The 14,370-nt window shown below is 48.9% G+C and overlaps 1 protein-coding gene across 1 annotated transcript in view; it reads left to right on the forward strand.

Annotated features, from left to right (window-relative positions):
- Window positions 1-14,370, forward strand: part of pex5lb (peroxisomal biogenesis factor 5-like b) — a gene marked incomplete at both ends in the record, with an annotated part of 133,614 nt that overhangs the window by 18,988 nt on the left and 100,256 nt on the right. The window contains one exon of the mRNA XM_084327532.1: window positions 469-684. Within this exon, the coding sequence (XP_084183658.1) occupies window positions 469-684 (216 nt within the window). The remainder of the gene's footprint in view (window positions 1-468; window positions 685-14,370) is intronic.

Below are 14,370 nucleotides of genomic sequence, written 5' to 3' on the forward strand. Positions count from 1 at the left end.
TGTCGTGTGTTGTATTGTATGCCTATGGTATTATATTTTTGTATATTTGTGTTGTTTTTATCTCAACTCCGTACTAATCTAGGATCGATGTTCAGGTCACATGACCATATACACCTCACTGTGACGTGGTCTGAGATCTGCTGTCCTACTTTAAGATGCTCAATAGATACAGGCCCAGGTGTCCGAATGGCAGTCTTACTGGACCGTTTCGGGGCGACAGTGGCTCGGGAGGTAGAGCAGTCGTCTGGTAATGCGGAGGTTCCCGGTTCGATTCCCACTCCTCCTTGAGCAAGACACTTAACCCCTAACTGCTCCCGATGAGCAGGTTGGCACCTTGCATGGTCGCCTCCGCCGTCGGTGTGTGAACGTGTGAGTGAACAGGTCAAATGTGAGGAACAAATTGTAAAGCACTTTGGATAAAAGCACTATATAAATGCAGCCATTTACCATTTATCGTCTCTCTTGCAGTTCTGTCCACAGCTCTGGACCTGGTGGACCTGAGCGAGCCAGGGGAGAGCAGCAGCAGCGGCGGCAGCAGGAAGGACCGGCGGGGCCCCTCGGGCCCCAGGAAGGGCAGCTGCAAAGCCAGTCCCTGCCGCAAGAGGTCAGAGGAGACTGAACTCATCCAGGTGGAAGTGGAGCACCCCAGCGTCTGCACACCTGAGAGAGGATCACCAAGCGCAGGTATATCAGAAGGAGAGTGTGTTTGTACCTTTTCCTACCGTTTTATTTATAATAATAGCTTGGATTTTGAAAACGCCTTTCGTGAGACCCAAGGAAGCATTACAAAGCAACAAAAAGACTAATAAAACATAAGCAGAAGAAATAATAGTAGAAATGGTGGACAGGGAGAGGAGGCCATAGCATAGGCCTTTGTGAGCAGGCATGTTTTCAGGGCCGTCTTAAAAGAGTCCAAGGGTGTGACGGAGCTCGAGTTGGGAGAGAGTTCCAGAGGGTGGGGGCCACCACGTTGAAGGCTTCGTCCCCAAAGATTTGTAGGCCAGTGTAGGGGATGCAGAGCAGATCCATGTCTGATCACAGCTTCTGGGAGGGGGTGGAGGGGTGGAGGAGGTCAGATAGGTACTGGGGGGCAAGGGCATGGAGGGACTTGACCGGGAGCCAGTGGAGGTTGTTGGGGGGGCCTTATCAGATAATTACAGTTCTTTTCAAACTGGGGGCCATTCCAAAGGTTCATCCTTGATTCCTCTGTGAAACATCACAGGGAAATGAGGAAGAGATACAAGGAGAAGAGGCAGAGGAAACAAACGTGTTTAGAAGAAATGGAACCAACACGTGACCAACTCAATAATTTGCAGTGATAATTGACAGCAGATGCATAGGTTCCCATTAGTAAAGACTCCACACACAAGCAAGGAATCCACACACAAGTTACTCCAAGTTACCCCGGAGCAATTCTATGAAGAGGCAGAAAAGCCTTATCTTAATTAATTGAGCGCCATAAGCTTCCCCCATCCTTCACTGTCTAGCGCCAGCTTTTCTTGACCATTTTCACGATATTTCACGATCTTTGCAGAGCTATTGTATATTCTATATTATAGCTATGGAGACAATAGTATGGCTCATTTGACAGACACTATTTCTCGTCCAACATGTAAAAAAGAGTTTGTTTATACACAGTTTAGTTTGTAGTTTATTACACGCTAAACATCGCCCATTTCCGAAATAGTCCAGTCTTTTTCCATAGATCGCCTATCACTCTCCAACCCATTCTGTCCCCACTTCTTCTCTCCAACTCCGTGACTCCGCCTCTCACTCCGCTCCAATCACAGACGTCGTCTACCCAGCCTCTTCTTGGTCTTCCACTTCCTCTCTTTCCATCCACCTTCCCCATCACCACCTTCTTGAACATCTCCCCGCTGGATCCTCTCAGAACATGCCCGCACAACTCCATCTTTCTCTTTTTCAACCTCTCCAGCAGCTGTCCTCCTTGCATATCCGCTCTTCTCAGTACCTCCTCAATCTTGATCTTATCGTTCCATGTTATCTTCAGCATCTTCCTCAGCATCCACATTTCAAAAGAGTCTATCATCCTCTTTGCCTCTTCATTCAGCGTCCATGCTTCTGCTCCGTATGAAAAGACTGACATAACATACGTTTCCAAAATCCTGGGCCCTCATTCATCAACCTGACTTACGCACAGATATGTGCTTAACCTGTGCGTACGACCATTTCTAAGCAAAGAGTGGGATTCATCAATTTCAACTTGAACTTGACTTCGTGCTTATGTGTACGCACAGCTCGGAGCACACTTAGCTGACGCCCAGTGGTAGAACATCGTTACTACGGCATAAGCGCTCCTCAGTTCTGCATTAGTTTCAAGGCGGAAATAAGCTTCCGTGCATTAGTGTTCAACTTCTGTATGACCCGTAATTCATTATAGTTCATTATAAAATAGCGACAGTAGTGTAATTATAACGGGCTCACACGCGAACAAGAGGTTGGCCTGCTTGTTTGGCACGGGGGGGCAGACGCAAAACACCAACCTCAAAACGCGATTAAATATTGTTTCAAATAAAAAGCGAATTATTTTGTGTTTCATGTTTCCAAAATAAGATTGGTCACGAAATGCTTTCTACTTCAATTTGTTGGTTAGAATAGATGACCTCCGTTGAAACTTCACTGAGACTAACAGTCTATTTGTGAGCTCCTGCTCAGATGTGATAATAATAACAATAATAATAATAGCTTCATTTTATATAGCGCCTTTCAAGAGACCCAAGGTCGCTTTACATAGATAGGGGGGGGGGGGGAATAACAAAGTAACAGACATAGTGGACAGACACACAACATATAAATATGATGATGGAATTCATTCAAGATCCTCTCCACCCTCGGGTCTTTGCCACCGGCACGGTCCATCGTGATATTGGAGATGGATCGAGCAATAGACTGTTACTGTAGCTGTCAAAGCTCCATCACAAATGCAGTTATGTGAATAGAAAGGGATTCCACTAAGTCAATGTTGCGATGCGCATTTGCCTGATACATGTTGTTGCTGCATGCCGGGAGGAAGGCGATGCTGAATGTTTTCAATTCATTAAATAAAACGGATACTTTTTGCAAGGGTTTACTGACTGTCATACAAATAATCAACCAACTACATACTGTAACTTTTCAGTGCACGTTCTTATTTACATTGTGACAATAGCCTTGTGAGTTCCCGCAGTGACCCGCACACAGACATGATGGAATTCAAGTTCAAGTTTGTATTGATCACATATAGGCAGGCTACACATGGCGTATAGGCTACATCATTGGCAGTGAGATTCATTGTTCTTGTATATGCTCTCGTATTATTGTTTATATAGGCTACCCAATACTGACATCAAAATAGATTGTATGACTCTAGAAATCATATGCAGCAGGTAGAAAATTGACGGAAAATCCGTCGCGATTTGGAATAAAATTGAGGAGAACTTTAATCCCTGGGTATTAATCAAACAAAACGGAAAAAGGCAGTCATATTCCAGCACGGTCTTTATTAGTGTTTGCGCTGCCCAGGCAGCAATGGTTAATAGATATCATATCCGACATCACCGTACGTGTACACGTCTGTCAGCCTGTCTCATAACACGCTTCCCTCGGTTTAGTCCATTCTTCCACATTTCATGGGGGTGCCCATTACCGTATATGGTTAATCGGGCGGTTTTGGTATGCAAATACGTGAAAGTGTGCACGAGCCTCGGCGCAGGGCCAAGGTGATATTTATCATGACAGGTGTGCGTAGAACCTGCGTACGCACGTGTGGTAAATCCCGTTTTTTTTGTGCGTGCACTGATTCTAAATTCTGTGGAAATAGAAAATTTTCTACGCCACGTTGATGAATGAGGGCCCTGGTCTTCGTTTTTCAACTTATGTTTCTTCTCAATAATTCTTTATGGTTCCAGAATGCGCCCTTTGCAATTCCGGTTCTTCTCTTAATGTCCATGTTAGCTCTTCCACCTTCACTGATCCAGCTTCCAAGGTACATGTACTCCTTCACTTGTTCAAGTTTTTCTCCATCCACCTGTATTTTACAAACAGTTCCTGGTGTTTTTTCAATGATCATTACTTTAGTTTTCTTTGTGTTTAGCGACATTCCATAGTTTTTGCATTCAACATTCAGCTTATTCATCATGTCCTGTAGATCTTCTTGACAGTTACAGACTATAGCAGTGTCATCCGCGTATCTTATATTGGTGATGTTCTCTTCGCCAAGTTTTACTCCTTTCCCTCCTCTCAGACCTTTTTTCATCAGTGATTCACTGTACATATTAAAGAGTACAGGGGACAACATGCATCCTTGTCTTACACCCTTCTCCACCGGGAAGTCTCTTGATTTCTCCTTTCCTATTCTTTTTTTTATTGATCTTTTTCCCCCTCCTTTTTCCTCCGATTTTCTCCCATCCCAATGTTAGTCGTTATGCCAATTCCCAATCCCCTTCCTGGTCGCTGCGCACTTACCCCCCACAGTCGGTCTGGGAGAGTGGAGGCTATCACGTGCTTCCTCCGACACACGTCTAGCCAATCAACCGCTTCTTTTCACCTGGCAGCGCGGACTCTCACTGAGAGGGTGTAACGTGTGGAAGGATCACACTACCCCCCTTAGATCCTATCCGCGCTGAGCAGGCCCCCCGACCGAACTGTAGGAGTCGACCCGGACCCACCCCGCCAGCTTTCCCACCCTCTAATACAGCCAATTGTATTAGTGTGAACGGCCAGCCAAGCTGGTGACAACGCCGGAGCTGTGAGCTGGATTCGAACAGGCGAATCCAGCGTCTCCGGTGTTGGTGACGAACACAATCTCCGCTACGCCACCTGACCGCCCTCTCCTTTCCTATTCTAACATTAGCCTTCTGCCTCCAGTATAAGTTGGCAATTATTCTTCGGTCAGAAACTGGTATTTTGAATTCTTCCATTGTTCTCATCAATGTTGTATGTTCAACTCTGTCGAAGGCCTTCGTGAAATTGATGAAGCAAATATACAGCTTCTTCTGTTGGTCTATCGATTTTTCACCAATGATTCTGAGTTGGCAGATTGCATCTCTTGTTCCTTTTCCTTTGCGAAAACCCATTTGGCTATCCGAGAGCTTTTGATGCATGAGATATCAAACTGATAAGTCCTGTAATTGTTGCATTCTGTGGCTCTTCCGGTCTTTGGGATCGGAATGAACATTGATTTTAGGAAATCATTTGGAATAGTTGCTGAGTTATAGATATTGTTTACATGTTTACGGGAAACTATAGGTTTTGAGGAGAGCAGATCTGCTAGCGATTGCTTTGCAAGAGCTCCTCCCCCTCAGAGTGATTCTTGATAGTCCAGTTCATTCATTGTCTATACTGATCCCTTTCTATCAGAGTTCAAAAGGTAGGCGATACTGCCACCTGGTGAGATTCGATCGGCATTGCAATTCCAAATTAGGCAAATGAGCCAGGGACGGCTAGAGTGATCCGGATGATCGTTTAGAACGGGGATCAAAGGGAAAATATCAAAGGATCTAAAAACGTATTATTACGTGTTTGGCGCTCAAGCGTTGACGGTGAAACACGTAATATTACGTGTTTGGCCCCCAATGAGTTAAAGGAACACACCAACATTATGAGAGTCTGAGTCGGAGAAGAAGATGGATACCAATTTACTCTCTGTGTGTTCAGTAGAAACGCAGTCTTCAGAAAAAACAAGCATTTTTACCGCCGTCTTCAGAAAAGACTTCCATCTACTAGCTCTCCTGAAAACACATAATCTCAAGACCTTTCACTACACTGGGCATGCGTGTACTTGAGTTGAGTTCTGACAGCGTGTGCCTGTGTATTAAACTGTCAACGGGGAGGTTAATTGAGCGCACGTGAGGTAGCGTTAGCCTACTGTAAACTGCGTGAAGTAGGTGGAAAACTGGTGATTTTTTCTTTTATAATTTGTTTAGTTTTTCAAATGAGTCATTTGCAAGCCAAAATCAGAAGACTCAGCAGGCTGGCAATTATCAAAGGACTGGTTGGTCATGGATTATCAAAGGGCATATAATAGACCTGTTCGCTGTCCACGTCAGCCTCGGTGTGCGAGCGCATCAAGGGGGCAAAAGGAACATAATCCTGGTCAGAACAATGGGGCAGACTACAATATATTTGCATTTGTTAGCCATGCTAGCGAGCTAAACAATCAATCCATGCCAAGGCTAGATATGTAAAAAGGTGAAAGACTCTTTAATGCTGATTTGGCTAAATAAAATGACATCCAGCCGCTTTCATTTGAAACAACTTTTAGTCAGGGGAGTGCCATGGTTTCTCCAGCGCAGCAGCTCGCGCAGGTAGGGGGCAACTTAGTCACGTGACTCAGTTGGTATTGCTGATTGGCTGGAACACGGTATGTTTGTATACAGCGAACAGGTCTGTAATGCCCAAGAAAGACCTTGGGAATAACGTTATGAAGAAGAAACAGACTGATGGCTGTTTTGGACAAATTTACAAAATGGTATGCACACTTTTTATTGCCATTCTCTGAGTAGTATTGATGATCAAGCGCAATAAGGATATATGCGCAATAAGCTCTGCACATGGCTTTTGTTTTGGAAGAGAGAATAGCTGCATCATAGTTTTCACAATCTCCGCCTCCACCTGGAGTCTGTACTGTAGAGTTTTACAGTCAGTTTTACAAGTGTTGCTACTAATGATAAGTAAATTACAGTCGTCATGAAGGCTTTGTAGTTAGCTAAAATGATGCATTAGCAAGCATTGTTAACTCATGGACTGTGTGTAGCCTTGTATTACAATCAAGTATAAGTGACTTTCCCTAAGGCCTTCACAGTCACAGGTAATATGACTAGTTTCCCCGGTAGGCCTGGATTGTAGCATGGTGGACAGCAAGGAAGTCGGACACGTTTTACCAAAAAACAGCTAGTCTAAAGGTACAAAAAGTGGAGAGCTGGGTGCTCCAACCTCCATGGTTCAGGATATAACAAAGAGAAAGCACATGGACAAAAATATAGCAAATAGAATAAAGAGCAAAATGGTCAAGAATAGTGAGGGCAGGGGCGGTTAGGTGGCGTAGCGGAGATTGCGTTCGTCACCAACCCCGGAGCTGTGAGCTGGATTCGCCTGTTCGAATCCAGCTCACAGCTCCGGGGTTGTCACCAGCTTGGCTGGCCGTTCACACTAATACAATTGGCTGTATTAGAGGGTGGGAGAAGCTGGCGGGGTGGGTCCGGGTCGTTGTAAACAGCGACTCCTACAGTTCGGTCGGCGCGCCTGCTAAGCGCGGATAGGACTTGAGGGGGATAGTGTGATCCTCCCACACGCTACGCCCTCTCAGGGAGGATCCGCGCTGCCAGGTGAAAAGAAGCGGTTGATTGGCTGGACGTGTGTCGGAGGAAGCACGTGATAGCCTCCACTCTCCCAGATGATCTGACTGTGGGGGGTAAGTGCGCAGCGACCAGGAAGGGGATTGGGAATTGGCATACGACTAACATTGGGATGGGAGAAAATCTGAGGAAAAATGGAGGGGGAAAAAGATCAATAAAAAAATAAAAAGAGAATAGTGAGGGTACAGGTGAAAGAGCACTTCTGAGAGCACTCTGGTGAGAGACTGTGACGAGCGACAATTTAAGGTTATGTATATAACCTAGTTATATGAGTACTGGCTAAGCATCCCGCTCTTTAAGCCTATCGAGATATACCTCATCTCATGTACCTATTGTACTTCATCAACGAAAAAACAAGTACACCTACACCTGCCGGGTCCCGCCCCTATGGAGACGTAGCCTATAAGACAGTGGGCCTGGTCACCAAACACACTTCCTCGCCAAAAATCCCGTTTCCAGTAAAAGATCCCTCAAAAGGGAACTCAGGGCCGCTTAAGAGTGGGACGCTTAGCCAGTACTCATATAACTAGGTTATATACATAACCTTACGTTATATTATCGTACTTGGCCATCACGTCCCGCTCTTTAAGCCTATCGAGATATGGGTTAGAGCGGACGTGAGGCCCGACAGATGCACCCCCTGAGGACCCGTAAGCCCACATCAAGGGGTTTGGGGAGCCCCGTCACCCCATCCTTCCTAATGAAGGGGGGGGCGCAGTCAACTCCATCCGAGTGCGAGCAAGAGGGAACTAGAACCCCTTGAACACACAGCATAGGCGGAACCACGTGTGACCTACACACTGTGGCCCATACCCACACACTCCTGCTACCCTACCAAAGGACGGGAAGCAGGAAAGGCCACAGACCCCAGAACCGCCTGGGAGACAGAACCCCCAGTCATGTCCATGAGGTAAAACCTTACAAAGGGGCCCGGGAGGACCATGAAGCTGCAGCGCAGATGTCCTCCACTGAGGCCCCACCCAGGAGAGCGGCAGAGGCAGCCACCCCACGAGTGGAGTGCGCCCTGATGCCCCCAGGGGGATCCCACCCAGCCAACGTGTAGCAGAGGGCAATGCCCTCGCACAACCAATGGGACAGGCGCTGTTTCGACAGTGCCTTACCGGCACGAGAACCACCGTGACAGACAAAAAGCTGATCGGTAACCATGAGGTCCTGAGTACGGCTGAGGTAAATTCCCAAAGCACGGACCGGACATGACAGGTGAAGGCCCGCATCTAACTCACTAGTGTGAGGAGGAGGACGAAACGCCTGAACCACAATATCCCGGGAGCGGAAGGAACTCCGGATATTCTTAGGCATGAAAGCAGGATTAGGTCGCAGAGTGGCACCGCAATCGGCCCGAAAAGACAGGCACTCTGGACGTACCGAAAGAGCACAGAGCTCACTCACGCGTTTAGCGGAGGTGACAGCCAGCAGGAACGCGGTCTTGAAAGACAGCTGTCCCAACGGCGCCTGCTCGAGCGGCTCAAACGGGGCCAAGGACAACCGACCGAGGACCAATTGAAGATCCCAAGTCGGAGCCAAAGAGCGTTGCACCGGCTTAACGCGTTGAGCGCCAAGCAGGAAACGCTCCACAAGAGGGTGGCTGAACAAGACATTCCCCTCAAACCCCTCATGATAGGAGGATATAGCCGCAGCATATACCCTCACCATCGAAGCCGACAGTCTACAAAGGAGAGACTGGAGATAACTCAGGACAGCATCCAGGGGGCAGGAGACTGGGTCCCGGCCCCCCGCCTTACACCACTCTTGAAACATACGCCATCTGCCCGCGTAAAGCGTGACAGTGGAGGGAGCATGTGCATTCCGGATGGTATCAACCACAGAAGGGTCCATCCTCTCCAGACTCACCCTCCCACCAGCCACACCAACAGGCGTTGGCCCAACATCGGGTACTGGAACAGTGACCCGTTGTGATGTGAGAGGGCCGTCGCCGACCAAGGAATGACCCAAGGAGGAGCGACCAGAAGCTGGATCAAGACCGGGAACCACACTGCCGTGCCCCGGTCCGGCGCGACCAGGATCACCGTCCTGCGCTCCCTCCATATCCGCTCCAACAGCTGACCCAACAGCTGTACAGGAGGAAAGGCGTACAGAAGACCGGGCGGCCATGGAAAGGTCGAGAAGGCATCCACCCCCAAGGGGGGATGATCTGCTCGACTGACCGAGAACCACAAGGGGCACTTGTGAGAGCGTCGGCACGCAAACAGATCTACCGAGGCCTCCCCGAACCGATCCCAGATCTGTCTGACTATATCGGGGCGGAGACATCATATCCGCGCCCATATTCTTTGTACCAGGAATGTGGAGCGCCCTCAGACTGTGCAGCCTGCGAGATGCCCATAGCCAAAGTTCGACCGCCGCCCGGAGCAGGCGGATGGAACGAGTCCCACCCTGCCTGTTGATATACGCCGCTGCCGTCATACTGTCTGTCCTGACCAAAACGTGCTTGCCTACCACCAGGTGGTCGAACCGTTTGAGGACCAGGAGGACCGCCTTCAATTCCAACACATTGATGTGCGGGGTAGATGGGCCAGCATGAACCTCCGTCCAGCTGCCCCCCACTGCGTGGGTCCGACACGTCCCTTCCCAACCCGTGAGAGAGGCGTCGGTGAAGACCGTGACGTGTGAGCGCCTGCTGCCCATGGGGACCCCAATGGTGAGGATACCCAGCCTCTTCCAATGGGCGAGATCTCCCCATATCGACAAAGGAACCGTCAACCATTTCCATTTGTCCCTCACCGGATCTATTCTCATAGAGAAAAACCACCTCATGAAGAGGAGGCCAAGAGGAACCACCGTGTGAGCAGATGCCATCATACCGAGCAGACGCATCACTTGCAGCGCCGTGACCGTCCCTCCCAGACGGAAACCCCCGAGCGCGCGAAGGATAGACACCTGGCGCTGCTCCGAGAGGGTTACAATCATGGGCCTCGACCTCAACGTCAAGCCCAAGTACTCCACTTGTTGACTGGGAAGAGGTGTACTCTTCTTCCAATTCACAGCAAAACCCAGCCTGGTGAGGAATTCCACCACCAGCCTGGTATGAGACCTGGCAACCTCCTCCGATTGACTGAGGAGTAGAATGTCGTCGAGATAGAATAGAACTCGTATCCCCCGACGACGTAGAGGCTCCAGCGCAGTCGCCACGCACTTGGTGAATGTGCGGGGAGCCAGAGAATAGCCGAACGGCAACCTCTGGTACTCGTACGCTACGCCCTGAAACAGGAACCGTAGGAACTGCCTGTGAGGAGGGAAAATCGGGATGTGAAAATACGCATCCTTCAGGTCTATGGAGGTGAACCAGTCTCCCCTTCTGACAGCAAGCAGAAGGAGTTTGACGGTCAACATTCTGAACGGTCTCGCTACAATCAACCAATTGAACGCGGACAGATCCAGTATAGGTCTGACCCCCCCCTGTTTTCTTGGGTACCAGAAAATAACGGGAGTAGACGCCTGACATCGCGCCCTCTCTCGGAACCACGACGACGGCCTGCTTCGCCAACAGAGATTGGATCTCGTCGGCCAGGGCTGTCACTGCTTCTGACCCTGACAATAGGGTCGGCACCAAACCTGAGAATGGAGGGTGGGGTTGTGCGAACTGCAAAACAAGCCCCTCCCTCAACGTTCTCTCTATCCACCCCTCCAAACGGCATTCTTGTCGCCATATGTGAAAATAATCCCACAGCGCACCCGCCGTCAACTGACGCTGGGCCGCAAGGAACAGTAGATAGTTGGCCCGGTCCCCGACAGAAAGGGCCGGTTTGATACGGGAGAAGCTGTCATCAAACTGGTTGACACACCCCCCCCCCCCTGAACACCCATCTAGCGCATGCTGAGGAGTTGTTCCGCAGCTAGACACGCAAGGCATGAGGACCCCATGGGCTCCTACACGCCGAAGCCACCCATTGCTACCACCCAAATCACGCTCGCCTCTTCTTTGCAGACCACTGCCGCTCTCACGGGAGTGGGAGGCATCAGTGCGATACCCCGCCTGGCGAAGGCGAGGCCGGGGTAACCCTTGCTGTGCATTCAACAGAAGAGGCCTCGAGTCCCCCTGCTGACCACCGTAGCTAGTGGCAGCTGTAACACCAGGCTCATCCATCACACAACGTTGTGTTTTATCCAAGCCGAATTCACCCAAAATGGCCGATCCCTCGCCGCCAAGGCTGTCGGCCTTGTGGAACCCTGTTGACTCTCCGCCCAGGGCACCACTGGCGGGGGAAACATGGCCGCCTGTCGAGGATCTCGCCACAGTCGTTGACGAGACCGTGCTCCCACCTCTGGCTGCACAGCGTGAGGCGGTGTAGGACCCAGATCAACAACCGCCTGCGCCTCCACAGAACGACCAAAAAGACTTTCCGTGGAAAAAGGAGTCGTGAGGAGAGAAAACCTATCCTCTTCCCCAAGAGGAGAGTGCTCCAACCAAACATGCCTAACAACAAACGTTGATAGCATCCTAATCCTCCCCGCAGTTATAGCTTGCGACTGAGTCAAGATCTCTATAACACCACAAACATGCAACATGTTTACAATGTCGGCTGGACCCATAGCCCTACTACCCGACGCCAATGTGGATAGGAAACTAGCCAGCTGAGCCATAACACTGGCCGCCGCTACAAACCATCCTGCAGCAGTATACCACTCATCCGTCCATACTGCCACCCTCCGAGCCGATTCGCTCTCAAGCATCGGCCGGGTGGGACATCGTTCATCCCCGCCGGGGCACAGGAACAAAGCTACCTGGCTACGTAGCCACGGTACACCCGGCCTGCACCCTGTTGTTAGCCCGTTTACCCGTAAAAAAGGTAAATAGGACTCAGCGAAACCCCCCACATTAGCAACCGACTGACCTTCATCAATGAAGCGGGCAAGAGGAGGGAAAAGCGGCAATGTCCCGCGGCGGGGATTATTAGAACAACGACCCATTTCAGCGTCAACATTAGCATTAGCAGTAGTAGCATTAGTAGCATTAGCGTTAGCAGCGTGCTCCAGGATCGCCAGGAAAACGTCCACTGCAGTGGAACGTTCACCAAGCCACCCCGGCCCTGGCGGCGAAACATACTCCACAGCATTACCAATACCAACATTGATGCCTGATGACACAGGGCCTACCTTTGTACAAGCCGGCTCGATAGCCAAATCTTGTACGCTGCCCCTTGGTCTGCTGCCGTCAGACGAGGAAACATCAACACAGGCCCGACGTGTCGCTGAAACATGCCTCGAAGATGCCAGGGGTAAGCAAACCTCAGGTAAGCTTTCAACATTACGCAATTTCTCTAATCTTTTCATAACAACTAGTTAACATAAGGTGCACTGCATCCGTTATGATGGAAACGAAAATAGAGGAAGAGTGTTTGGTGACCAGGCCCACTGTCTTATAGGCTACGCCTCCATAGGGGCGGGACCCGGCAGGTGTAGGTGTACTTGTTTTTTCGTTGATGAAGTACAATAGGTACATGAGATGAGGTATATCTCGATAGGCTTAAAGAGCGGGACGCGACGGCCAAGTACGATAATATAACTGCAGTGACGAGCTCCTGGTCTGTTTGTAGGGTGTGGAGCCTCGTCACCACACCTGTGATCAATTACAAGAGCAGCCATGTTAATTACAAGAAAAACAACAGTGTGTCAATCACACCTCACCAATTAGTGACACCACACTTAAACCACAATGTGAATATACACCACAGACAGTAAGTATACCCTCCACCATGCATGTGAAAGTACACATAAAGGGGAGCTCCCGTAGCTCACCGCATATCTCGGCGCTATTTCTGCGTCGGGGAAAACCGTGCTCGTCACGGATCTGGGGGACACAAGTTCGATTCCCGGACCCGCCGTCATTTCTCAGAATGTCTTCCCCTGCTCTACATCCCATTTCAACCTGTTTCTGTCGGTCATGCTTGACCAGAAAAGCGATAAACGCTAAAAAATAAAGTAAAAAAAAAAGAAAGTACACATAACACCTTGTATGGATGTCGTCTGGTAATGTTAGATCGATCTGTATTGATGTGTTGAGAAAGAGAGAGATGATTAGAACGTGAAATGGGCAGATTGTGCGCACGGCAGACCACTTGGAGAAAAAAGAAACATGGCTATCCGGTTTTCATCCAGTTAACACATTCATGGCCATTGGGATCTGTCTAATCCCACTCTATACGGCCAGCATTTCATAATAAACTTTCATTGTGCGTGAGGCTGTTTGTAGAGCTAAATCTATACTTTATATTATTTCTATCTGTCCATTCTCATTGTCAATTGACACTATAAACCGTCCCTTCAATATGCCTTATACAAAAACATTTTTCATCAATACGTTCCCATTTTATAGCGTCGTGAATATGAACTATATACCGGAATGTTCTGGTATATTTCCTGGAATGCGAGTTATAGGGCGCTAAGCTAATAACGTTAAATCGAATGGCGTTTCGGCTATAGACCAGCTAGAGCTAAAACTTTAAATGCATATTGTCGGTATCATGGTCCACCATGAATGCATGAAAGGGGGGGGGGCGGGGGACGTCGTTTCTGATTATTGATTACCAATAACGGCATTAGCCTCAGTAGCCTTATTCGCTGATCGGCTGGTTAAGTATGATAACAAGGCCTGATCATCATGTAATTTACGTGAAAAAGCTCTTACCTGTGGCCGGTTGGACTGCAAAAAGGATTTCCCAGTTATCGATCGTCATCTGGTAGATCCATATGTCCATTGGCTGATGCTATATTCCTTTACTGCACACTGAATTCAGCGTCCCAAAAACTATTCTAGGTGATCGGCTACACGCATATCTGTAGGCTAACAGAAAAACCCACTCAGGATACATTTTTTTTTTTAAACGGTCTCTAACAGGGAACACTGCATTATCAAGACAGCGCCCCTATGAGGATCTGGCCAGTAATGCACTTTTCCGAATTCCAAGAGTAGGGTAAATCTGCAGTGCCGCAGGGTGACATTGAGTAGGATATTACAATGGAATAAAAGCCAAAA

The sequence above is a fragment of the Notolepis coatsorum genome (genome assembly GCF_963971535.1).
Source record: "Notolepis coatsorum genome assembly, chromosome: 13".
Taxonomy (NCBI): Eukaryota; Metazoa; Chordata; class Actinopteri; order Aulopiformes; family Paralepididae; genus Notolepis; species Notolepis coatsorum.